Source organism: Budorcas taxicolor, chromosome 10, assembly GCF_023091745.1.
Source record: "Budorcas taxicolor isolate Tak-1 chromosome 10, Takin1.1, whole genome shotgun sequence".
NCBI classification, from domain to species: Eukaryota; Metazoa; Chordata; class Mammalia; order Artiodactyla; family Bovidae; genus Budorcas; species Budorcas taxicolor.
In genome coordinates, this window is record NC_068919.1 from 57935482 (window position 1) to 57963340 (window position 27859).

Genomic DNA, 27859 nt, shown 5'->3' on the forward strand with positions numbered 1-27859 from the left:
TGAGTTTTTATACATAGTTAATCTAGAGAAGAAAAATATTGACTAAAAGTTATCCAACATAACTTTAATCCTACCTGACACTTCCAAGGTAGTTAACTGTGTAACAGAGGTATACTCCAAATCCTTTAACAGTCATTCCAATAGTAAAGTTATTAAACTGTTTTTAAATTTCCATTAACCCTTCTATTTTCCTTCATCATGCACAGGGGCTTTGACCAATGAGAAAAAATTCTGGCAGAAGAATTATGACAAACAGTGCTAACACTACAATAGCACAGCCTTCTATTTTTTTCTCCTCCTCTCCCTACTTTTTTGTTTTAAAAAAAATGGAGTAATTACACTCAAATTGCAAATCCTGTAATTTTTACAATACTCATATGAGACAGTCAGAACAGGTTTTACTGTCCATCTTTCAGCTGAAAAAAAACTAAAGCAGGTAAAGAGAGACTGCACAAGCACTAGCCTATACCACAGGTTCTTTGAATGCAGGTACAAAATTTTCCCCAACTGAGAGGAAAGAAAAATGGCATAACTCCAGGACAGGAGTTTCCAGGCAGGAAAACCAGAGATTTTCAGATAGACTCAAGAGCCACCCTGGAGATTCACAGGCAAAGAGCCATTATGGGCAGAAGGGAATATTTAGAGATGAAGTCATCTAATCACAGTCATTTTGCAAAAGGGAAATCTGACTTGCCCTAGGCAGCTAGAAAATGTGAAGAGACTCAGATTGACAGACAGGAGACCTGAGTTCTGGCCTCATTGTGCCACTAAGTCTCAGACTTAGCCATTAACCTACAGATATTTGCAATAGAATGTCCTACAAACATTTCAAACTCAAGTTTAAAATTATTTCTTCCTCCTCTCCCATCCTCAGTCTCTTCCTTCTCCTGTGATGATCATCTCAATAAAAGACCCAGGGCAGGGTCCTGAGAACCATCCCTCTCCTCATCGCCCATGTCCCCTCAGTTACACCAAATCCTGCCTCAAGTCTTTGGATCCACCACCTCCCTCTCCTTTCCATTTCTTCTGCCACTCTGTCTCAGTTCAGGCCCTCACTACCCCTGCCTGGATTAGGTTACTGGCGGTGGTGGTGGTGTTGGTTTATTTGCTAAGTCGCGTCCGACTCTTGTGACCCCATACACTGTAGCCTGCCAGGCTTCTCTGTTGTCTAACAGTTCTCCTGGCTTCTACTATTGCCCTGTTTCAATCCATCTGCCACTCTGTCTACCACCACAGTGAGCTTTTAAACAGAAATTGTCCATCACTGCACTTTTCACTACCAACTAGCTGAAGCCTAAAATTCCAAGCAGGATTCTCCCATCTATTTGTGATTTGGCCTCTGCCTTCTTCTCTCACTTCATCTATCATCACCCATAACTTCAGCCAAGCCTGAGTTTTGCAGTTCCTCCAATGTCACCTTTGGCTTTGACACTAATGGTTCACTCTTCCTGGAAGTCTCCCCCTTCCCCTACCCATTGCCTGGCTAAAATTAACTCAGTCTTCTAGACTCAGCTTAAGTTGAAATTTTTCCTGGCACCCCTTTAAGTGTTCCTTTGATACTCCCATAGCATCTTGTGCAAACAAAAGAGTCACTAGTCACTTTGAACTATTTGCTCACACATCTCTGTCATTCCCTAAACCCTGAGCTGTGGGATGGCAGGGACAGCATTGTATACAGTATTTGGTATTGAATATTCATCCAACAAACATCTGAGGACCAACTTTATGCCAAATGTTGTAATGGATAGAGGAGTGAACAAATCAAAGATACTCCTTTCTATCAAATGGGAATCAATCATAAATAAATGAAGAGGTAAATAAAGAGAATGCAAGAGTGAAAAGTGCTATGCAGAGAATTTAAATAAATCATGTGATATGACAGTGACTGGGTGGTTGCTTTAGATTATGTCAAGAAGTTCCCTCTGAGAAAATGACATTTAAGCTGCTAAGTGAATGCCAGAGTGCTGCGTATTCATAGAGAAGAGCATTCCAGCTGGGAGAACTACCAGTACAAGGACCAGAAGAAATAAAGGGGGCCCACGCAGCTTAAACCAAGCATGGGAAAAATCATGAAGATGGGGTCACAGAAGAAGGCAGGGACGATGTTACATAAACGTTGCCCAGAGTAGAGTTTTTATTTTGTTCCAAGTGTGGTTAGGAGTGACATGATCTGATTTACATTTTCAAAAAGATCTCTCCAGGACAGCTGGGTGGATAATGGTCTGTGGGGAGTAGAAACTGAAACCAGTTTGGAGGAGAGAAACATCAGTGGCCTAGATCACAGTGATTTGGGAGAAGGTGACCTGATTTGATTGCAGCCATGAAATTAAAAGACACTCCTTGGAAGGAAAGTTATGACCAACCTAGATAGCATGTTGAAAGGCAGAGATATTACTTTGCCAACAAAGGTCCGTCTAGTCAAGGCTATGCTTTTTCCAGTGGTCACGTATGGAAGTGAGAGTTGGACTGTGAAGAAAGCTGAGCGCCGAAGAATTGATGCTTTTGAACTGTGGTGCTGGAGAAGACTTGTGAGTCCCTTGGACTTCAAGGAGGTCCAACCAATCCATCCTAAAGGAGATCAGTCCTAGGTGTTCATTGGAAGGACTGATGCTAAAGTTGAAACTCCAATACTTTGGCCACCTCATGCAAAGAGTTGACTCATTGGAAAAGACCCTGATGCTGGGAGGGATTGGGAGCAGGAGGAGAAGGGGACGCAGAGGATGAGATGGCTGGATGGCATCACCGACTCGAGGGACATGAGTTTGAGTGAACTCGGGAGTTGGTGATGGACAGGGAGGCCTGGCGTGCTGTGATTCACAGGGTCGCAAAGAGTCGGACACGACTGAGCGCCTGAACTGAACTGAACTGACCCGATTTGGGACATAGCATGAGAGTTCCTAGGACTGCTGGAGCAGATGAATTAAGACTCACAGCATGTAGGATTCTGGCTCGAACACCTGGATAGTTACTGGGGAAGAGAACAGACGCTCCGCGGCTTCAAGGAAGAAGGCCTTGAAAAAGTCCCTTCGCCTCCCCGGTCTTGGGGACAGTTCAGGTCAGGCAGCTGGATAGAGACACGCCCAGCCACGCCGCCTGTGCCCGCCAGCGTCGGGAAGCTCCGAGAGCCTGGCGGGAGGCGCGCGCCGCCCCGGACTCCACATGCCCCGTGGGGGTTTCCGCGTCCTCCGGGCGGGGCCGGAAGAGGAAGTCGGCGCTGCAGCGGCGGCTCCAGCAGCCACGGCGCCCCACTCAAGGTCCGCGGTCCGACCCTGTCCAGCCCGCCGCGACGGGATCCGGAGTCTGCCCCGCTGAGCCTCGACGCGCCGCCCGGCGCCTACCCGTCAGTTCGATGGGTCGGCAGTCGCCGCTGCCCCCTGCCGCGGCCGCCCTGCTCTGGGGTTTCCTGCTCCCTCTGGTAAGGGGGGCGGGAGGGTTCTCGGGCCTCCCCGGGGCGGGGCCGGGCCCCTTCCTTTCCCCCTCCCCCTCGCCCTAGCCCTCCTCTTCCTCCTCCTCCTCCAAACCTCCCCCTACCCCGTCCTGCTCCGGGTCGGCCTCCCTTCTCCGTCTCCTACGCGGCCTGCCGGGGTTTTTTTCTTTCTTCCCCTGACTTAATGGTATCCCACTCCAGTGTTCTTGCCTGGAGAATCCCAGGGACGGGGGAGCCTGGTGGGCTGCCGTCCATGGGGTCGCACAGAGTTGGACACGACTGACGCGACTTAGCAGCAGCCCCTGACTTACTCGCTACTCCCTCTGCTTCTAGCCCCCATTCGCGTCGTTTGAGATCTCCCAGTACTTATCCCAGAGAAAGCTATCTGCCCAACCCCTAATACTATTTTGACCTTGATGCTTCTCTGTAGGTTTTCACCGTTCCAGGCTATTTTTAATTGACCTCTGATTTTATTGTCCAGCCTTTCTTACAGCTGTTTAACCTTCACACACACACACACCCCGCCCCGCCTCAAGCCCTAACTCTGAAAGAAGGAAAAACAGTATACTTGATCCCTGAGTAAGTTTAGTGGTTCAAAAACTGCGCTTTAGTTTGCTGCTGTTGCTGCTAAGTCACTTCAGTCGTGTCCGACTCTGTGCGACCCCATGGATGGCAGCCCACCAGGCTCCCCCGTCCCTGGGATTCTCCAGACAAGAACACTGGAGTGGGTTGCCATTTCCTTCTCCAGTGCATGAAAGTGAAAAGTAAAAGTGAAGTCGCTCAGTCGTGTCTGACTCTTTGCGACCCCATGGACTGCAGCCCACCAGGCTCTTCTGTCCATGGGATTTTCCAGGCAAGAGTACTGGAGTGGGCTGCCATTGCCTTCTCCGGGCTTTAGTTTAGTTGCTCTTAAACAGATTCTCCCGCCCCCACCTCCAGTGTTTCTGCTTCTTCTTAGGGTTCATTTGATTTCATTCTGGGGTTTTTTGGTAATATAATGATTCAAAATAATTTTTTAAGGAACACACCGGAGTAATTCTTTTAGTGGTTTTCAGTTCTCTGCCTAATTTAAAGGCAAGGAGAGCCAGTTAAGTAACAATAACAAATATGTGTCCTCAAGTTTGTTTTCATAATTAGAGAAACGTAATAGTGTCTTAAAATTAAACACCAAGTAGTTGGAGCTCCAATAAGTGGTTGGGCAGGGCACCGGTGTTGTCTGTTTCAGTTTTTGTTTCTAATAGATTTCCCGCAGGGAGTTTCAAGTTGGAAGCTTTTATGAGCTTTTTATAGAATTTCTGTGGTGTATGCCTGTCTAGTTCTTTCCACTAGAATGTGTAACTTTTCTGAAATAGTGTATTTTGCTTACTCTCCAGTTTAAAGAATTACTACTAGTGATTGTATTCAGTGTGAAAGTGTCTTTAACATTTATTGAAAAACCAGATTTAGAGCCCGAAGTGTCCTTGGTGTTTTCATAACTGCTAGACGGTATTAGGAACATGAATGAGGGAATGTATCTAAAAATTGTTAGGGATGGCATGTGGGGAGTAGAATATAAAGAGAATAACAAAGTAGTAGTGTCGGTCTGAATCTTTGAGATGTTGTTTACTTTGTAATTAGACGTTTCCAAAAGTTAATTCAAATAGTGTGTATATACACTTATAAAACTATAACCTAGGTATGAAATTTTTTAGTGGTTTTGCACTCATTTTTATTTGAGCTTCTTAAGCTAATTGTAAGGATATATACATGTGTATAAATTTCCACCTATCCTTTCTGAATGCAAATTAATAACTTAATAAGTACATCAGTTGCTCATAAACTCACACTGAAATTCTTTTTTAATTAATTTATTTTAGTAGAATAATTACAATATTGTGATGGTTTTTGCCATACATCAACATGAATCAGCCACAGGTATACAGGTGTTGCCCCCATCCTGAACCCCCCTCCCTAAAATTCTTAGTAAATTCACATTGAAATTCTTATTAAAAGCTCGAATGCCTCTCACAGGAAAAATGTAAACAAACTTCATTTAATTTCAAGTGCTTCACAAGTCTAAAAGTTTGTCTCAGTTCTAAATTGTAGCTAGTTTGTCTCTCCCATATTCTAGATGTTATTCTTTTTATATTACATGTATGTATTTTGTCATATTTCAGTATATTAACCTTTGAGTTCAGTACTCCCTGGTTGCAGGGTTGTTATGGGGACTTCATAACATTCTTTCACTCCACAAATAGTGTACACCTGGTATATGCAAGGAGCTGTGCTGGTAACTGTAATAAACTTGACAATATGTTTTTAAGTTGAAAAGATCTGTTTTAGTGCCAACTAGTAGTATTGATTTTCTGTTTCTTATTGATTTCTCAGTGGATTTGTTTACTTCTTCACTCTTTCTTCCTTTAATTTCCTGAAATGATCTCTTGTTCCTTTCCTTTTCTGAGGAACTCAAATAAATATCACATCCTTTTTCTCAGCAGGGAGCTCTCTCTTCTGTTTGCTGGATACCTAGTTCCTTTTCTTCTCTACTTTAACTTTTACTGTTGCTGCTGTTATTTTAACCATTTTCTCCCTGACGCCTTTGTTTACTACTCTTCCCTACTTTTACATCTCTGGTGGCCTTTCTTGAGTTCATTTGAATGAATGATGCCAGCTTAATCATTTCATTTCTTCTTTCTGGGCTTTTAAGCTGGCCCAGTGGGGCCTCTTTTCTCCTGGTCATGTTAGAACAGGGTCATCATCCTCTTCTAGAAGCAGCACTTAATCTCCAGAAAGTGTCATATCTTTGTAGAAGAGGCAGATGGTTTAGTATTGGAAAGGCCCTTTAACATCTGAATGACCTTACTGTGTGTCTTGCTCAAGCTACAGCACGTCTGGCTATTTTAATGACTTCTAAACCCGTTAAACATTTGAGTCTAGACATGAAAAGAGTGCCTGGCAGGTAGTTGCTTCTCTCTTGTCTTGGCCATAATTCCATATTTCATTTGTCTTTCCTCAGTCCAACTTCCACCACTAACCCCGACTGTCTCAAAGTTCTATTTCAAAGAGAATGAGTGAAATGTAGCCTGGATCTGTTTTCTAAAATTGTTTCAAAGTTCTCTGAAGAATCCCGAGTCTTTCTCATAGTGTTTTATAAAAGTTCTACTCATGTTTTCATTGCTTCAAATAATTTGAAGTGTCGTGTTGATCTTGGGTGGTCTCAGCCTGCAGTGACTTGAGGCAGGCTCTCCATTCCTGGCCAGAGATGGAGGTTGGCCAGCAGAGAGTCCCACCACTAAGCCACCAGAGCCAGTGGCAAGACCCTGGCCTATCAGCTGTGTACAAATGAATTTCCACATAGAAATGGAAAGTGGTAAAACAAGTGAAGTGTTTACTAGGAGGAAAAGGGTACGTGGACATACGGGTGGGCTCAGAGAGTCATGCCCTTGTGGTGGGTTTGAGATACTTTTATGGGGCATTTCTTCTGGGTTTCCTTTGGCTAATTATCTTGCTTTTCCTGGTTCTGAGTCTGTATCTGGTGTATCTCAGGGTCCTTCCATGTGTCCATGTGCATCTCTTAGCCAAGCTGGATTCTAGCAAAGAGGCCTATGGGTAGTTGACATCACTTAAAATGGGGTAGTGGCCCCTCCCTTTTTGACCTCCAAAGAGCCTTTCTGTACATGTGTAGTCACAGAAGTCTCCTTGACTTTGAGAAAGTGGAATATGGGATCTTTAACTCTTATCTAGGTAGGTCCCAGCCTCCTCAGTCATCATAATTTTATGGAGTTTCTGTCCACAGGGGAGAAACTATTCAGCCGGGGCCCATCTGTCTCCTTCCTGAAGTGATCATCAGGATCTCCAGCAGAAAACTCTCTTGCTGTAATCTTCCTTTCTTTGATATACTATACCAACTCAAAGAATCTTCTTTAATCCCTTCTCTGTCAGCTTCCTGAGGAAAGTAGTTGTGTTCTCCTACCCAACCTGTCAGAGACATGCTTAGCTGCTGTAGTGAACTGAATTGTGTCCTCCCAAAATTCATATGTTGAAGCACCAACACCCATTGTTGATAGTATTTGGAGATGGGGCCTTTGGGAGATAATTAGGTTTAGATGAGGTCAGAGAGTGGGTTTCTTGTGATGGAGTTGGTGCCCTTATGAGAAAAGACACCAGGAAGCTCACAGTCCCTGCATTTCCAGAATATAGCACCTACATATACATCTCCATCTCAAAATAATCCTGAGAGGAGTTTCTGGAAGATTACAGTTTGTCCTAGACCATATAGAAAGTCACCAAAAAGGACTAGAACCCGGGTTTTCTAGTCATCTTTTTATATTTTTCCACTAAGTTGTTTTTTGTTTTGTTTATTTATCAAAAATAGATCACAGGACTGATTGGATAAATTTGTGAATTTATTTTCATAAAAAAGGTCTAAAGATAGGAGGAGTCATGTTTATTATGTGTGTAATCATTTTTTATGATTACATTTAAATTTTATTAAAAATTTACCTGCAGTTGAATCTGTTTATAGAAATATAGACCATAAAGCCTTCAGGTATGGACACTTACCCCAAAATACTAAGTAAAAAAAAAAAGTGATTACCTTTAGGCCAGAAATTGCCAAACATTACCATGTCCTGTGGACTTAAATCAATTTGATTTATGGCTGGCCTTTTAGGCATTTGAGTTTATGAATTCTAGTATAAATCACAAATTCTATAATAGTTAAGTAGTAAGATTACTTAAGGAAAACCAAGGAGAAGTCTGGATCTAGGTAACAAATAGGATATAAGCCCCATGAAGGAGAAATTTTACCTGACTGATCCTCTGCTGTCTCCCATAGCACCTCATAGACTGCAGAGTATTGAATGGATGAAATGGTTACCTTGTTACTTCCCTGCCCCCTAATAACATCTTAGCCTGTTACGTGTCCCCAGATTCTCCAAGTCTGAGGAATGATTCTGGGAATCTGCTTTCCCCATGGTGGCACACAGACTTCTGATTCTCTGTAAATCTCTGTTGGGTGCCCAAGCTTCCATTGAGCTGCTGATTAAGTAATTAAGATTTCACATCATCTCTGAGGATCTTGGTCTACTCAATTTCAGTGCATCATTTGCATAAACCTTGAATCCTGGAAGTAGTAGAAAGAATGTAAGATTGTCGTGATGATAGAATTTATTAGGGAGGAAAGAGGCATAATAGTGAGTTAGAAAATTACTTAGATCTGACTTTGGAACATCTATCATTTAGGCACATAACCTCAATTCTTCCTTTCCTATAGAGGTCATTTCAACTCTTACTGTATTGCTATTGACCTGAAACTCATAATCTGTGTAAAGAGAAAGAAGTTTGTAAAGAAAATGATACCTTCTACATTGCTCTGATATAAGGGTAATGTGTGGATGACTATTACTCCTGAGCATTTAACATTCAGTGATTACGTTTTAATTTTTAATCTTTTGGTTTAGAAATAAAGCTTTTTTTTTAATTGCTAGTTCTCATTTTAAATAAATTCTGTTTGTTAGCAAAAGTTGCTCCAAACCTCCAGTGCTCCTATGCAGTATCTAAAATTAGAGAAATAATTTAATTTGTAGATTTTATGAAGAAAGGTTGCATGGGGAGTTAATGTGAGAGTTAGTCACATTGACACATTGTTCTTTCAAACCAGAGGATTAAGTATGTCTAATGGATAGCAGTACAAATAATGTGAAACAGGTTTAATTGACAGACTGTAGAGGTGGGTGTGGGAGTTGAGACCCAGTGATACACATGCATAAGATTTCTGAGTGAACTTGTGGATGCAATGGTGGAACTGCTGGCCAAAACCTGAGCATTGACTCTACCAGCGTACTGCCGTTATAGTGAGACTTTGACCTCTTAAGAAAATTCCTGGGAGGATCTCAGTAACATCTGGAGACCTGGTGAGTTTCACTGCTGTACATGATGAGATCTGTAACCACATACTCTGTAGACAACATCAGAGCATCACTTGGAAGCTTGTTAGAAATGAATAATCATGGCCTCCTCCTAAGACCCGCTGGATCAGAATTTGATTTTAATAGAACATTAAATTCAGGAAGCACTGATCTGTAATAAAGGATAAGAAATTGCTGCCCAGATTACAGCATAATCTCTAGGCAAAAAGAATCATGCTTAACTAATCTGTTAAGGCTTTTTGTTGTTATTGTTCAGTCCCTAAATCGTGTCCAACACTTTGTGACCCCATGAACTATAGCATGCCAGGCTTCCCCGTCCTTCATTATCTTCCAGAGTATGCTCAAATTCATGTCTACTGAGTTAGTGATGCCATCAACCCATCTCGTTCTTTGTTGTCCCCTTCTCCTCTTTCCTTTAATCTTTCCCAGCGAAAGGATCTTTTCTAAAGAGTCTGCTCTTCGCATCAGCTAGCCAAAGTATTGGAGCTTCAGCTTCAGCATCAGTCCTTCCAATGAATATTCAGGGTTTATTTCCTTTAGATTGACTGTTTAGATCTCCTTACTGTCCAAGAGACTCTCAAGAATCTTCTCTAGCACCACAGTTCAAAAGCATCAGTTCTTTAGCACTTAGCCTTCCTTATGATCCAACTCTCAACATCTGTACATGACTACTGGAAAAACCATAGCTTTGACTATACGGAACTTTGCAAAGTGACATCTTTACTTTTTAATATGCTGTCTTTGTTTGTCATAGCTTTTCTTCCAAAGAACAAGTGTCTTTAATTTCTTGGCTGCAGTCTCTGTCCCCATTGATCCCCATTGATTTTGGAGCCCAAGAAAATAAAAGCTGTCATTGTTTCCAATTTTTCCCCATCTACTTGCTGTGAAGTGATGGGACTGGATGCCGTGATCTTCATTTTCTGAATGTTGAGTTTTAGGCCAGCTTTTTCACTCTGCTCTTTAACTCTCATCAAGAGGCTCTTTAGTTCCTCTTTGCTTTCTACCATTGGAGTGGTATCATCTGCGTATCTGATGATATTTCTCCCAGCAATGATTCCAACTTGTGCTTCATCCAGCCTGGCATTTCACATGATGTATTTTACATATAAGTTAAATAAGCAGGGTGACAATCAGATTAGTCAAGCATGATTCTTTTCGCCTAGACATTATGCTCTAATCTGGGCAGCAATTTCTTGTCCTTTATTATAGATCAGTGCTTCCTGAATTTAATGTTCTATTAAAATCAAATTCTGATCCAGCAGGTCTTAGGAACAGGCCAAGACAAGGAGTACAGCCTTGACATACTCGTTTCCCAATTTAGAACCAGTCTGTTGTTCTGTACCTGGTCCTAAACTTTTGCTTCTCAACCTGCATACAGGTTTCTCAGGAGGCAGATAAAGCGGTTTGGTATTCCCATCTCTTGAAGGATTTTCCAGTTTTTTGTGATCCACAGAGTGAAAGGCTTTATCACAGTCATTGAAGCAGATGTTTTTCCGGAATTCCCTTGCTTTTTCTATGATCCAGTGGATGTTGGAAATTTGATCTCTGGTTCCTCTGCCTTTTCTAAATCCAACTTGTACAACTGGAAGTTCTCGGTTCACTTACCGTTGAAGCCTGCCTTGAGGGATTTTGAGCATTACCTTGCTAGCATGTGAAATGAGTGCACTTTTTGCAGTAGTTTGAATATTCTGTGACTTGCCCTTCTTTGGGATTGAAATGAAAACTGACCTTTTCCAGTCCTGTGGCCACTGCTGATTTTTCCAAATTTGCTGGCATGTTGAGTGCAGCACTTTTAACAGTATCATCTTTTAGGATTTGAAATAGCTCAGCTGGAATTCCATTACCTCCACTAGCTTTGTTCGTAGGCTTTTTAAGGGAATTAAATATATACAAGAGTAAAAGTTAAGACTGTATTTTTCAGAGCTTGATCTTGATCAAGTGAAAATGGACCAATTGGCAAACCAAAAAGATGGCATGGATTCATGGTGGTGTGTATGTTAGATAAATTTTTAGCTAGAGAATTGTTATTTTGAAAGGAACGTATAAAGACTTAAATTTGGAAAGTAGGTCCAATGCTGCTTAGATACCTTTTGAAGGAGAAAGATAGAAGGCAAACCAAATCTGTGAAATGCACTCAAAGAAGAATCCTTGAACTGTGCTGTTAGCTTGGACAGGAATAGAAGGGCCTGTTTCCTAGATTAATATTGGGCTGGTGAGTCAGCATCAGGAGACCTGTGAACAGAGGCCAGGAATACAAATGCCTGTGCTTAGGACTACCAAGAGATTGGAGTATAAAGCATGGATGTAGCCTCAAGAGACAGGGACATGAAGGTCAGTGCAAGACCAACTCAGTGTAAATACACAGATGAAGTACAGCTCTTTTCATATGTCCTTTTGTTTAAGGTCTGATTGGTCTGGGAAAATGGGGAGATAGTGTACCTGCAAGATGTGAGTATAGTGTACTCCATTACAGTTGGGTTATTTTTTTAGACTTTCGGTAATCATTTGATACTGGTCATACCAAAAGTTATTTAGGAGAAAAATGGTCAAAATAGGCAACTATAACATTAAGGTAGACTTGGTCTTCCCTGGTGGTCTGGTGGTTAAGAATCCACCTGCCAATGCAGGAGACATGGGTTCAATCCCTGGTCCAGAAAGATCCCACATGCCATGGAGCAGCTGAGCCTGGGCACCACAACTACTGAGCCAGTGCTGTAAACCCTGCAAGCCGTAACTACTGAGCCCGCGCCCCCTAGAGCCTATGCTCCACAACAGGTGAAGCCACTGCAGTGAGAAGCCCGAGCACTGCAATGAAGAGGAGCCCCCACTCACTGGAGAAAACCCACAAGCACCAACAAAGACCCAGTGCAACCAACTAAAAATAAAGAGTTAAACATTGTTTTGAAAAGAAGGTGATATGGAATATGATTGAAGTCAAGTGATCTGGATAAAGTAAATTTGGCAATGTTCATGAACAATAGACATCCCATGAAGTTTTATGTGAGATAAATTTGAATCAGAAAAACAGGAAGTACTACTTTACTGGTTCAAACTGTGGTCTAATAAACTTGCTTCCCTTGCACATGAGCTCAAGCAAAATGTGGAATATAAAGACATGGATGTGGGATTGATGATTCAATGGCCATGAAGAACACTTGACTCCACTACTAAAGGTTGTAGGAACTGTCATTAAAACGGAAGGTTTGGGGTTAGGAGCACTTGTCATAGGGAAAGGAATTCCATGAAACTCTAGAGTCCTAGAAGTGGGGTTACTTGGAAGAGTGTAAGGAGAGCTGGACTGTAAAAAAAGCAGAGCACCAAAGAATTGATACCTTGAAACTATGATGCTGGAGAAGACTCCTGAAAGTTCCCTGGACAGCAAGGAGATGAAACCAGTCAATCCTAAGGGATCAACCCTGAATAGTCATTGGAAGGACTGATGCTGAGGCTGAAGCTTCAATACTTTGGCTACTTGATGCGAAGAACTGACTCATTGGAAAAGACTCTAACGCTGGGAAAGATTGAGGGCAGAAAGAGAAGAGGGTATCAGAGGATGAGATGGCTGTATAGTATTATTGATGCAGTGGACATAAACTTGGGCAAGCTTTGGGAGATGGCAAGGGACAGGGAGACCTGACGTACTGCAGTCCGTGGGGTCACAAAGAGTCATGCATGACCGGGCAACTGAACAACAGCAGCAAGGAAAAGATAAGTTTGAGTTTGGGATATTTAGGGTGTGGGAGAAACTACTTGGGTATTAGAGAAATTTGAGTAGTGGTAGGAGACCCATTTCCAGTATCATGGCAGAAAGGGAGTTAACAGCTAATGCAGAGATATATGTGGCCAGTATTAATACTGAAGGGGGATCTAGCTGCATAAAGGAACTTGAAGGACAGCAGAGTTGAAAGATGGCTGGTCTGGGTTTTAGAGAGCTCTGTTCTAATTTGGCCCCCAAGACCACTTGATTTTGATCATTTTGGACCTGTTTGAGCTATGAAATAAAGGGACTAGATTTTGTTACCCTAAATCCCTTCAAGCTCTTGACTCTAAACTTTTTACTAAGAGGATATTTTCATTACTGGTTGAAAATGTAAACATTTTTTAAAGAGTTGCATAAAGTTACAGAAGACCAGCCCACAGTTGATTACAAAGGAAAATTCAGATGTTTTGAAGCATGTCTCTAACTGGCAAGATGTAAAGGAAGGTATCCTTCCACCATAGGGTCTTTCTCAGGTGACCTAGTACTAGCATGAGTGGACCACAGATCTCGCCTGATTTGATATTTGTAATGTTTGAAGGGACACTGCGTTTCAGGCCTCTATGCTTCCCAACGTATTTGGCGCACAGTGATGTGGTTTCTGCCAGTTGGCCCTTGAACTACGTGGTTTTGAAATGTGTGCATCTGCTTATACTTGGATTTTTTTCAATACGTATACTATACTTGTGATCTACAGTTGGCTGAATTTGTGTGGGAAGCAAATCTGTGGGATATGAACATACCTGGATTTCGTTATCTGTCCTGGAACCAATCTCCCTCAGTTACTGAGGGATGACTGCGCTCTTATTCCCTTATTGCTTTTGCTGCTCAAGGTTGAGTCCATAGAGCAGCAGCAGGATCACTTGGGTGCTTGTTAGAAATGCAGAATCTCAGATTCCACCCAGACCCACTGAATCAGAATCTGCATTTTAATATGATAATTAAATAATTTGTACATTAAGTCTTGAGAAGCACCATCCACATAGCTTTGGTTTTGTGATTGTTGTTTAGTCACTAAGTCATATCTTTGACTCTTTTTGCAACCGTCTGGACTGTGTAACCCACCAGGCTCCTCTGTCCAGGCGAGAATAGTGGAGTGGGTTGCCATTTCCTTCTCCATACAGCTGTGGTACTCAAACTTTAACAAGGGTCAACATTTCCATAAGGGCTTATTAAAAATAAACTTCTCAGTGTTTCTGATTGAGTAGATCTGGAATAGGGTCCAAGATTTTGCATTTCCAGCACCCTGAAGTGAAAAGTGAAAGTGTTAGTTGCTCCGTTGTGTCCGACTCTGCAACACCGTGGGCTACAGCCCACCAGGTTCCTCTCATGGAAATTCTCCAGGCAAGAATACTAGAGTGGGTAACCATTCCCTTCTCCAGGAGATCTTCCTGCCCCAGGAACTGAACCTAAGTCTCCTGCATTACAGGTGGATTCTTTACCATTTGAGCCACCAGTGAAGCCCTTCCAACAGCCCAAGAACTACTAAAGCTTTTACTAGAGACTCTGTCTTTAATCATATTCTGTTTGTGATTATCTGTTTCAGGTTTGTTTTTAATCCTCCCAACAAGACTATAATTGCTTATTTAGTGTTTCTTTGGGGGAGGGGACAGCTTTATGAGAGATAATTTATATACCATAAAATTCACCCACTTAAGGTGAACAATTCAGTGGCTTTTAATATATTTACAGATAGGTGCAACCATTACTACAGTCAATGTTAAAGCATTGACATCACCTCAGAAAGAAACCAAAGAGGTACAGCACAGAGGATTTTTAAGATAGTGAAACTATTTTTTTTTCCATATGATACTGTAATGGTGGATGCATGTCATTATACATTTGTCAAAACTTATAGAATATAAGGGCTTCCCTGGTGGCTCAGAGGTTAAAGCATCTGCCTGCAATGCGGGAGACCTGAGTTCGATCCCTGGGTCGGGACGATTCCCCTGGAGAAGGAAATGGCAACCCACTCCAGTATTCTTGCCTGGAGAATCCCATGGATGGAGGAACCTGGTGGGCTACAGTCCACGGGGTCACAAAGAGTCGGACGTGACTGAGCGACTTCACTTCACTTCACTTTACTTCATAGAATATAAAACACCAGTTCAGTTCAGTTCAGTTGCCCAGTCGTGTCCAACTCTGCGACTCCATGGCAGCACACCAGGCTTCCCTGTCCATCACCAACTCCCGGAGCTTACTCAAACGCATGTCCATCATGTTGGTGATGCCATCCAACCGTCTCATCCTCTGTCGTCTCCTTCTCCTCCCACCTTCAGTCTTTCCCAGCATCAGGGTCTTTTCCAATGAGTCAGTTCTTCGCATCAGGTGGCCAAAGTATTGGAGTTTCAGCTTCAGCATCAGTCCTTCCAATGAATATTCAGGATTGATTTCCTTTAGGATGGACTGGTTGGATTTCCTTGCAGTCCCAGGGGCTCTCAAGAGTCTTCTCCAACACCACAGTTCAAAAGCATTAATTCTTCAGTGCAAAGCTTTTTATAGTTCAACTCTCACATCCATACATGACTACTTAGAAAAACCATAGCTTTATTATGAAAAACCATTACTACAGTCAATATTAAAACATTGACATCACCTCAAAAAGAAACCAGAAAGGTAAAGGACAGAGCATTTTTAGGGCAGTGGAGCTATTTCTTTTCCCATGTGATACTGTAAGGCTGGATACATGTCATTATATATTTATCAAAACCAATAGGACATAAAACACCAGGGGAGACTGTAAATGTAAACCTTGGACTTTGGGTGGTAACAGATTTTCAGTGTAGATTCATAGATGGTAACAAATGTTAATAACAGGTTGGAGGGAGGCTATGAGTTTGTGTGGTAAGGAAAGATGTAGGAATACCATACTTCTGCTCAGTTTTGCTGTGACCCTAAAGGTGATCTGAAAAATAAAGTCCATTTTTAAAAAAGGAAGAAAGAAACTTCATATTCTGTAGCTATCCCATTCTCACCTTCTACCAAGCCCTAAGTAACTGCTAATCATCTTGTATTTCTCCTGCGTGGTACAAGTACATGGCAAGGTGCTAGATATATTATTAATAATAACAGTTACCATTTATTATGAGCTTAATATGTGTTAGCAGTTGCACGATCTAACTTAATTATTGTGACAGCTCTGTGAGATATGGACATTTTTGTCATATCAAAGCTGAAGAGGGAATTCCCTGGCCGTCCAGTGGTCAGGACTTGGTGCTTTCACTGCCAGGGCCCATGTTCAGTCCCTGGTTGGGGAACTAAGATCCCTCAAGCCATGCACCACCACCACCCCCCACCCCAAAAAACCTAATGATAACACCCAGAACAGGTTTAATGACTTGTAGTATAGCCAGTAAATGGTGAACTGCCATTCTATCCCAGACCTATACTTCCAAAAACACATGGACTCTATTGCTGAGAAACTGAATTTTCAAAATTTTTACTGAGCTGTTAAAATGTAGTGGAAATGTTTAAATTATTTGGGTATATTAGCTTGTTTAAGAAATTTACTGCATGTTCCATAACCAGTACTAACTATTCTACAATTATGTCTGGGTATCCTTTCCTGTCTTATACTAATCTTCCACTAAAATTTGTGTTTGCCTTAGTAATTCCCATATCAGTGAGTTTTGCTTATGTCAGTAGTAGTTTTCTACCATCATAGGAAGATTGTAGTCCCTCTGTAGCAATAAATGTTACTCATAGTTGGACATCTTTGTATTTTCTTATACTTTTAAGCTTTTTAAAAAATCCCTTAGCTTTTGTAATTATAAAAGTAATGCTGAATATCATACATATTTTTACATACATACATACAATACCATATTTTTTGTAAAAGGAAATAGTGTATATGTATCAATATGGAAACTCTGACATATGAAATTTAAATTTTATGGCTTAAAGAATTGAATATAAGACATGACACTTTAATACTCCTATGAAGAGCACATAAGACAAAACATTCTCTGACATAAACTATACCAATGTTTTCTTTGGTCAGTCTTCCAGGGCAATAGAAATGAAAGCAAAAATACAAACTTTTGTACAGCAAAGGAAACCATAAACAAAATGAAAAAATGAACCTATGGACTGGGAAAAAGTATTTGCAACTGAAGTGACCTGCAGAGGTTTAATTTCCAAAATATACAAATAGCTCATGCGGCTCAGAAACATTAAAACAAACAACCCAATTGAAAAATGGCCAGAAGAGCTAAATAAACATTTCTCCAAAGAATACATGTGGGCTAACATACAATCACATGAAAAGACGCTCAACGTTGCTAATTATTAGAGAACTGCCAGTCAAAACTACAGTGAGGTACCTCTTTACCCCAGTCAGAATGACCATCATTAAAAAGTCTACAAATAACAAATACTGGAAGGGGTGTGGAGAAAGGGGAACCCTCCTATGCTGTAGTTAGGAATGTAAATTGGTGCAACCACAATGGAAAACAGCATGGAGGTTCCTCAAAAAAACTGAAAATAGAGTTGCTATATGATCCTGCAGTCCCACTCCTGGGCATATATCCAGAGAAAACTATGATTCAAAAAGATACATACAACCCAATATTCATAGTAGCACTATTTACAGTAAGTAGCCAAGACATGGAAGCAGCCTAAATGTTCATTCACAGATGAATGAAAGAAGATGTACATTTAAACAACAGAATACTACTCAGCCATGATAGAGTGAAACAATGCCATTTGTATCAACATGGGTGGACCTAGAGAGTATATTAAGTAAGTCAAAGACAGATACGATATGATACCACTTAAATGTGGAATCTAAAATATGACAAAAATGAATTTATCTATGACACAGAAACAGACTCAGACATAGAGAATAGACTTGTTTAGCAGAAGGGGTGTTGAGGAGGAAAGGATTGGGAGTTTGTAATTAGCAGATGCAAACTACTATGTATAGAATAGACAACAAAGTCTTCTTCTATAGCACAGGGAACTACATACAATATCCTCTAATAAATCATAAAAAAATGTATATGTAGAACTGAATCACTTTACAGTAGAAATTAACTCAGTGTTGTCAATCAATTATACTTCAGTAAGATAAATTTTAGAAAAGCTACACAGTAGTATATATAGTATGATCCCATATGTGTAAAACAAACAATGTATATATTTGAGATCTGTCTCTCTTTCTATCTATCTTAAATATTCATAGATAGTATCTGGAAAGACATAAAAGCCCTTAAGGGGTGACTGTGGGCAGGATGGCAAGAGAGGGATTTCATACCTTTTTGTTTTCTTTGATTGTGTTTTCCTTTTTTAATTTTCTCTTTCCAGTCTTTTTACATCTTCATCTTTGCTTTTGTTTTCCTCTTCTTTTGTCTTTTAAACAGGCTGGTGTGTTTCTCTCTGTGTCATTCTTTAAGTTAACGTAAATGTACAGGCACGTGTAGGGACCTTTATTTTTATGAAAATAGGAAACATTGTAAAATCTTTCTGAAATTTGCCTTTCTCACTATGGATATGTATTTCTACAAGTAGGTCAAGTTCTTTCTTTTTGAAGCTGTGTACAATATATACCATAATGTAATGGATCCTTATCTGTAGAAGATGTTGTTCTTTTGTTTTTGCTATAACAGATAATATTGCAGTGAATATCCCTGTATATTTATCTTTCTACAGTCTTCTGCATTGTGTAATAATAATACAACTGTAGGATATGAATCAGAGAATTATATATATTAAAAACATTTGATTGGGGGGTGGGAGGAAGGCTCGAGAGAGAGGGAATATATATGCACATGTAGCTGATTCACTTTGTTGTAATGCAGAAACTAAACAACATTGTAAAGGAACTATACTCCAATAAAAAAAGTTTGATTGATATTGACAGTTGTCTGTTGTAAAGGTTATACCACTTCAGCAGCCTTAGACGCAGTTAAAACCAAGTCAGTCAATTCATTCCCTTAGTCATGTCCAACTCATTGCCACCCCATGGACTGCAGCACACCAGGCTTCCCTGTCCATCACCAACTCTTGGAGCTTGCTCAGACTCACGGCCATTGAGTTGGTGATGCCATCCAACCATTTTATCCTCTGTCGTCCCCTTCTGCTTTCAGTCTTTCCCAGCATCAGGGTCTTTTCCATTGAGTCAGTTCTTCACATCAGGGGGCCAAAGTATTGGAGTTTCAGTGTCAGCATCAGTCCTTCCAGTGAATATTCAGGACTGATTTCCTTTAGGATTGACTGGTTGGATCTCCTTGCAGTCCAAGGGACTCTCAAGAGTCTTCTCCAACACCACAGTTCAAAAACATCAATTCTTCAGCCCTCAGCTTTCTTTATGGTCCAACTCTTACATCCATACATGACTACTGAGAAAAATATAGCTTTGACTAGTCGGCAAAGTAATGTCTCTGCTTTTTAATAAGCTGTCTAGGTTGGTCACAACTTTTCTTCCAAGGAGCAAGCGTCTTTTAATTTCATTGCTGATTTTGGAGCCCAAGAAAATAGTCTGTCACGGTTTCCATTGTTTCCCCATCTATTTGCCATGAAATGATGGGACCGGATGCCATGATCTTAGTTTTTGAGTGTTGAGTTTTAAGCCAACTTTTTCACTCTCCTCTTTCACTTTCATCAAGAGTCTCTTCAGTTCCTCTTTGCTTTCTGCCATTAGGGTGGTGTCATCTGCATATCTCAAGTTATTGATGTTTCTCCCTGCAATCTTGATTCCTGCTTGTGCTTCATCCAGCCTGGCATTTCATATGATATACTCTGCGTATAAATTAAATGAGCAGGGTGACAGTATACAGCCTTGACATACTCCTTTCCTTATTTGGAACCAGTCCATTGTTCCATGTCTGGTTCTGTTGCTTCTTGACCTTCATACAAATTTCTCAGGAGGCAGGTCAGGTGGTCTGGCATTCACATCTCTTTAAGAATTTTCCACAGTTTGTTGTGATCCACACAGTCATAGGCTTTGATGTAGTCAATAAAGCAGAAGTAGATATTTTTTTGGAATTCTCTTGCTTTTTTGATGATACAACAGATGTTGGCAATTTGATCTCTCATTCCTCTGCCTTTTCTAAATCTAGCTTGAACATCTGGAAGTTCTCAGTTCATGTACTGTTGAAGCCTGCCTTGGAGAATTTTAAGCATTACTTTGATATCTTGTGAGATGAGTGCAATTATGCAGGTATTTTGAACATTCTTTGGGATTGCCTTTCTTTGGGATTGGAATGAAAACTGACCTTTTCCAGTCCTGTGGCCACTGCTGAGTTTTTCCAAATTTGCTGGCATATTGAGTGCAGCACTTTCACAGCATCATCTTTCAGGATTTGAAATAGCTCAACTGGAATTCCATCACCTCCACTAGCTTTGATCATAGTGATGCTTTCTAAGGCCCTCTTGACTTCACATTCCAGGATATCTGGCTCTAGGTAGGTGGTCACACCATCGTGGTTATCTGGGTCATGAAGGTCTTTTTGTACAGTTCTTCTGTGTATTCTTGCCACCTCCTCTTAATATCTTCTGTTTCTGTTAGGTCTATACCGTTTCTGTCCTTTATTGACCGTGATGCTGGGAAAGATTGAAGCAGGAGAAGGGGATGACAGAGAATAAGATGGTTGGATGGCATCACCGACTCGATGGACATGAGTTTGAGTAAGCTCCAGGAGTTGGTGATGGACAGGGAAGCAAAGAGTCAGAAACGACTGAGCAGCTGAACTGAACTGAACTTGCATGAAATGTTCCCTTGGTATCTCTGATTTTCTTGAAGCGATCTCTAGTCTTTGCCATTCAGTTGTTTTCCTCTATTTCTTCACATTGTTCACTGAGGAAGGCTTTCTTATCTCTCCTTGGTATTCTTTGGAACTCTGCATTCAGATGGGTGTATCTTTCCTTTTCTCCTTTGCCTTTAGCTTCTTTTATTTTTCCTTTTTCATTTGCTTTTGGTTAAAACCAAATCCTGTTTTAAATACAGTCCTTTCCAAAAGGAGCTTAGGAGAATTACTGGTTCTGATCTGTGACAGGTAAAGGATAAATTCAGCCTAGAAACAAGGAAGTCCTCAAAGACTAATGGGGTCTTGTTGAAAGGATACAAAGAGCAAGGTGGAAGAGGCTATATTTGCAAACTGACCAAATTGGGCATAACTTGAACGTCAAACAATCCCAAACAATAGATTCAGTAATAATTTAACAGCTCTGTCCACCTCTGCTGTCAGGATCCATTCATAGACACCAAGTATGTAGCTGAACGAAAACTGCATTTCTTTTTTCCAGAAATAATTTCATTATGTAACATTTTATGTAATCTGATGGCATGTTTGAAGAATTCCCTACACTTTCTTAGATCCATAAGCTAATGAAGTCCCAAGTATGCCAGAAAGCCCTCAAATCCCAAATGTTCACAAGAGATTTTAGGTAGGAGAACATGGATTAGAGCATTTCTGTACTTCTTATATATTTAGATTGACTTCTATGTAATTACCAAAATTACAAATTTACAAAATTAATAGATCAAAAATGGTTGAATGTTGGTGCGTGCTTTAGCGGCAGAGGCTTGGTAGCACACCGTCTTTAACTGCCAGACAGTCTTTTTTCTCGCTTTGGTTGTAGTGTAAGACTTTCTCAAAGGAGAGAGGAAGGATCTGGATTGATCCAAGTTTAAAGGGAATTGTGATGCGGAGTAGCATTCTAGTTATCTTGGGCTGTTTCTTCACATCATAGGCTCCACTCCCACCCCCTGCCCCCGTGTACTATGGGTTTTCTTTTTAGTCGCTTATTACCTCTTGTCTCTCTTCTTCCTTGGTAGTGGGAAATGAGGCATAAGGAAAGAACATTCTTCTAGACCTTCTTTTTGCACTTTAAACTCTAGATTGGTCTTTTTGAATAGATTTTTTGCAGGGTCTTGAAAACTTGAGATTTCTAGTTTCTCTGGTTCATTTCCAAAGATAGCACTTAGAAGTTTACCCTGCAATGCAGGAGACATGTGGAAGATCCCACATGCCACAGAGTAACTAAGCCTCTGTGCCGCAACTACTGAGCCCACGTGTGGCAACTACTAAAGCCTGCGTCCCTCAAGCCCGTGCTCTGTCACAAGAGGAGCCACTGAATGAGAAGCCTGCACACTGCAACTAGAGAGTAGCTGCAGCTTGCCACAACTACAGAAGAGCCTGCCCAGTGACAAAGACCTAGCACAGCCAAAAATAAAAGGAAAAAAAGTTTTTTCCCTAGTAACTCATAGAATATGGAAGGTAAAATAGGTTAAGGGATTTCAGGTGCATTGTCTTTTATAGAATATGAATAATGAGATAATAACTCATAAGAGATTGGGAAGTAAAGTTTCAGGGTGTGAAGGGAGTATCGAAGTTATATAACATCATAACAAGATTCCTCCCTGGGATTTGGCCCTTATAACATGGGCCATTAAAAAAGTGACTTCCTTCAAGAACGTTTTCTGAGCAACCATGTACAGTTTTACTATTTCCTCAAAGAAGTTCATTGGAGGACCTTACCCCTTAAGGAAATGTGTTCAAACCTGTATATAAATAGCTTTATTAAAATCCTTAGTTCTTGGCAAGCTGAATCATTGCCACTGTGAAAATTACTGTTTGTGTCCTAGACAGCTGCTCAAGAAGCAATCCTCCACGCTTCTGGAAATGGCACGCCTTCACCGTCTAAGGACTACTGCATGCTATATAACCCTCACTGGACATCTCTTCCAAGTACCCTAGAAAATGCAGTAAGTAAATCACAGTTCCTATTTATTTATAACAAAATATTGAATGGTGAGAATGAGTGGTTATAATGTTTCAGTGTGTAACCTAATTATAACAGTATGATTAATATTCATTGCTTTTGCTTTAGTATTTTTCTCTTTATGAGAAAAACAAGTTAGAAAATTAAAAAATACCTACCTCAAAGCCTGATTGTCATCAAATGTTTCTAATTTAAAAGAACTTTTTGTTAAACCAGTGTTGATACTCTCTTTGAATGCCTTTAGGGTAAAATATTATATATATATTATTAAAGACATTTCTTCTTTCCAGACTTCCACTAGTTTAATGAATCTGACTACCACACCACTCTGCAACATTTCTGATATTCCTCCTGAGGGAATAAAGAACAAAGCAGTTGTGGTACAGTGGGGAACCTGCCGTTTTCTTGAAAAAGCCAAAATTGCACAAACAGGAGGTGCTGAAGCTTTGTTGGTTGCCAATAACAGTGTCCTAGTAAGTTATTAAACTATAATAACTTCTTTTGAGTTCTTGATATCAAATATTACAGGAAGTGAATTATATTCTTTGTATGTGGTTTGGGGCTGAGTGTTTTGGGGTTTTTTGGGGTTTTGTTTTAAACTTTTTTTTTTTATTGGGATGTAGCCGATTAACAAACAATGTTGTGGTAGATTCTGAACAGTGAAGGGTCTCAGTTCAGTTCAGTCTCTCAGTTGTATCAGACTCTTTGTGACCCCATGGATGGCAGTTCGCCAGGCTTCCCTATCCATCACCAACTCCCAGAGCCTACTCAAACCCATGTCCATCGAGTCGGTGATGCCATCCAACCATATCATCCTCTGTCGTCCCCTTCTCCTCCTGCCCTCAATCTTTCCCAGCATCAGGGTCTTTTCCAGAGTCGGTTCTTCGCATCAGGTGGCCAAAGTATTGGAGTTTCAGCTTCAGCATCAGTCCTTCCAATGAATATTCAGGACTGATTCCTTTAGGATTGACTGATTGGGGTCTCAGCCATACATATACATGTATCCATTCTCTCCCAAATTCCCCTCTCATTCAAGCTGCCACATAACATTAAGTTGGGTTCCCTATACTATAGGGGCTGAGTTTTGAATAATCTGATGGTAGTATTCCTAAACATTCTGGTTATAATAGGTGTTTAATTGGAAAATTTTGTTTCTTTTCCACTCCTAAAATAGACAAGATATGTTAGGTACGTGTGTGTGTATAAAATATCAATTTAAACTTATGCTAAAAAGATTCCAGTTTGAATCCTTTTTAATATTATAATATTAAGAAAGAACACATGAAACATTGTTTTATAACTTAAAAAAGATATTGTAGTTAATGAATAATTTGTACTTTATTCTGTAAATACACTAGTAGTTCGTAAGTTTTCATAATGTTTTTTTTTCTTTTAGTTTCCTCCCTCAGGGAACAAATCTGAATTTCTTGATGTGAAAATATTGATTGCTTTTATAAACCACAAAGACTTTAAAGATATGAAGCAGGTAAATTAATAATGATCTGTTAGATAAAGTTTATAAATAGTACAATTTTGTACTTTAAACCACTGATATTTAAATTATTATATATGTTCCATTTGCTAGTAAGATGAAACTTGCTAGTCGTACTCAAATCTTATTCAGCCCCTCCCCATTTAGCACAAGGTGTTTCAGAGTCTTGATGTTTGAGAAACATTTTGAAACATTCAGAGTCTTAATGTTTGAAACATTTCTTTGTTTTGACTTTTTAAAATCTTTGTATTATATCATTTATCTTAATCTTAAATCCTTGAACAAAATGTCAATGTATGAAACACCACACTTTTGCTTTTAATAAAGCAACGCCTCATAATTTTGACGAGACTATGTTTTCAATATAATTCTGTTATTCTTGACTGTCTTATATATCCTGTCTTATATACCAGAATGAAATTGGAATATTGCTGCCATACTCTATAGTAAAAAGAAAATGAATTCCAGTGTATTAACTGTTATTTTGCATTTCAGACTCTCGGAGATAACATTATTGTGAAAATGTATTCTCCATCGTGGCCTAACTTTGACTATACTATGGTGGTTATTTTTGTAATTGCTGTATTCACTGTGGCATTAGGAGGATACTGGAGCGGGCTAATTGAATTGTAAGCTTAATTAAACTTCATTGTTTTTAAGATAAATGGCTAAAAAATTATTGTCTTTAATCATTTTCTCATGTAACAACGCTTAAAGTTCTACTTGTTCGCAGAATACAGTACTAACAACGTTAGATTGTAGGTTTGTCCTCACAGAGATCTTCAACTTTTCACTGACCAGGGAGTTGTAGGTTCCTCTTGTTCTTCTGCTGGCAAGGAAACATTGAAATTTCACCAAAGGCTCTTAAATGAAAATGTTTTATTACCTCACCCAGAAAAGGTGGCGATAGTTGGCATCCTAATGTACCTATTCGCTTAGATTGGAAGAAAATAAACAGGGTGGGAAGTTTTTCAGCTCCTCCTGAGTTGAATCATTACAGTGTGACCTCACCATTCTATTCAGTGCTTTAGGAATTGGATATTAATTAAGCATGTCCATATTTTAATTTAAATATAGAAATTTCAAAGGTACATGAAATTTGGATTTGTCTATTTAATAAAAACCTAAACCCAGTGTTCTTACAGTTATGTACCTTTTGCTGTAGATTAAAGCAGGCAGTGTAGTTTAGAAGAATCGATTCATTTTCATAACTCTGAGCAAAAAATTGTGCTCAGAGCACATTATTTTGTACATAAAGGACAATATGTTCACCTTGTGAATTGATCTATAGATTCCACTAAAAAGGGCTTATTTGATGCCAGCTAATGGCAACCCACCTCGGTGTTCTTGCCTGGAGAATCCCAGAGACGGGGGAGCCTGGTGGGCTGCCGTTATGGGGTCATACAGAGTTGGACACGACTGAAGCGACTTAGCAGCAGCAGCAGCAGCAAAGCTAATAAGCTTATTTATAATTTCTCAAAATACTAAAATTTGATTGACTTACAGTAGGAGAAATCTAACAAGCATAGATTCCTAGAGTATTGAGCTTAAAATATTTTACATATTTGGAAAACACATTTCAGCATGTGTTAGTCACATGTCTTCACATAAGTAACCATTATATTTTTCACTATTAATCTTTATAAAGCCTAGTATGGAAGATCTCCAAAATCATTTTCTAGATCGTATGGTAAAATGTTATAATTTCTGAAAAGCTACTGATTCATTGAAAATGTTTTTCCATTTAATATAGATTCTCACTGTACTTACATTATTATGTAAATTGTTTCTTTTCTAGAGTAGTGCTGCTCAAGATGTAACGTGAACACAAACTGTTTTGGGATCTCATTCAGTTTAGTTCAGTCGCTCAGTCATGTCCAGCTCTTTGTGATCCCATGAACTGTAGCACACCAGTCCTCCCTGTCTATCACCAACTCCCGGAGTCCACCCAAACCCGTGTCCATTAGAATTTTTAAAAGTTCAGATTTCATAGGCTTGGGGTGAATGCTGAGATTCTGCATTTTTTAACAAACTGGTCCATGGACTTTGAGTTAGCAAGGCAACTTAATGTACCTGTCAGGACAGGCTCCTCCTCAAGAAAATTGAAGGTGGGAGAGCAGTACATACAAGTTGACTTAATCATAAAACATGATGATGGACAAAAATAAACAATGTTTTGCCTTCAGTAACTAGGTTGGGAGAAGAGATATCTTTTACCTGCAGAGTTAAGGATTTTGAAATTGAAGTGACCAGTTCTAAAAGTAAGATGTGGTGGTGGTGGTTTAGTCGCTAAGTCATGTCCGACTCTTGCGACCCCATGGACTATAGCCTGCCAGGCTCCTCTGTCCATGGGATTCTTCAGGCAAGAATACTGGAGTGGGTTGCCATTTCCTTCTCCAGGGGATCTTCCCGACCAAGGAATTGAACCCAGGTCTCCTGTATGGTAGGCAGATTCTTTACCAACTGAGCTACAAGGGAAGCCCCAAAAGTAGGATAAAGATAGAGAAAACGAAGTGTGTATGTTGTGGGTGGGAGTGACAGTATAGAGCAAGAGTATTTATCAATGGTAAAATGGAATAAGTTTCATAAAAAGTAGAATTATTGACATAAGGACCGTTTACAACAGCATGGCTGGATTTTGAGGATATTACTTATGCTAAGTGAAATAAGTCAGACAAAGATAAATACCGGAACATCTCATTTATGTGTGGAATCTTTTAAAAAATGAATTCATAGATGCAGAGAACAGATTGGTGGTTACCAGAGGTGGGGAGGTGGAGGGTAGGAAGAATGGGTGAAGGTGCTCAAAAGGTACGGACTTCCAGTCATAAGATAACTAAGTCCTGGTGACGCACAGCACAGTGGCCGTAGCGAATGACTCTCTCCTGGATATTTGAACGTTGCAAATAAAGTAGCTCTTAAAAGTTCTTATCACAAGAAAAACAAATCTTTTTAACTATGTGCTGATGGGTGTGACCTAAACTTATTGTGGTAATCATTTTGCAGTATATACAATTATCAAATCATTGTGTAGTACACCTGAAATTAATGTTATATGTCTTCTATACCTTCATTTTAAAAAAGAACACAGGAGCAATTATTTAGCAAGTAAAGAGAGTTAGACTGAAAGAGAGGGGAAAAGAGAATATGGCTTAGGAAAGGAAAAGTTTACCAGAACAGGACCTCATAACCCAGAATTAACCTGCCAAATGAAAGATGTACTGTATGCAAAAAAGGAAAAATGCTTAGATTCCATATAAACACTTTTCAGTAGAGAGTTAAACTCCTGTTATAATGAGCCCTCATATAACTGGTGAAGAAGAAAATGGCAGCCTACTCCAGTATTCTTACCTGGAAAATCCCAGGGATAGAGGAGCCTGGCAGACGACAGCCCATGGGGTCTCAAAGAAGTCAGACACAGCTGAGCAACTGAGCATGCATGCATATAACTGGTCCTCATCATAAACTCAAGATGACAGGAAAGAAAGCTTAGCTTCCTATTGCCTGTGGCTCTCAACCTGATTTGAATACAGTTTTTTAAAAAAAGATGA

The 27859-nt window shown here is 40.1% G+C and overlaps 1 protein-coding gene across 1 annotated transcript in view; it reads left to right on the plus strand.

The window, feature by feature from the left end:
* The first annotated feature begins 3248 nt into the window (after positions 1-3248).
* The window catches only part of SPPL2A (signal peptide peptidase like 2A), a 53325-nt gene continuing 28714 nt past the window's right edge, over positions 3249-27859 (plus strand). The window contains exons 1-5 of the mRNA XM_052646864.1: positions 3249-3415; positions 22680-22799; positions 23107-23289; positions 24213-24302; positions 24804-24937. Coding sequence (XP_052502824.1) covers positions 3350-3415; positions 22680-22799; positions 23107-23289; positions 24213-24302; positions 24804-24937 — 593 coding nt within the window. The 5' untranslated portion in view covers positions 3249-3349. The remainder of the gene's footprint in view (positions 3416-22679; positions 22800-23106; positions 23290-24212; positions 24303-24803; positions 24938-27859) is intronic.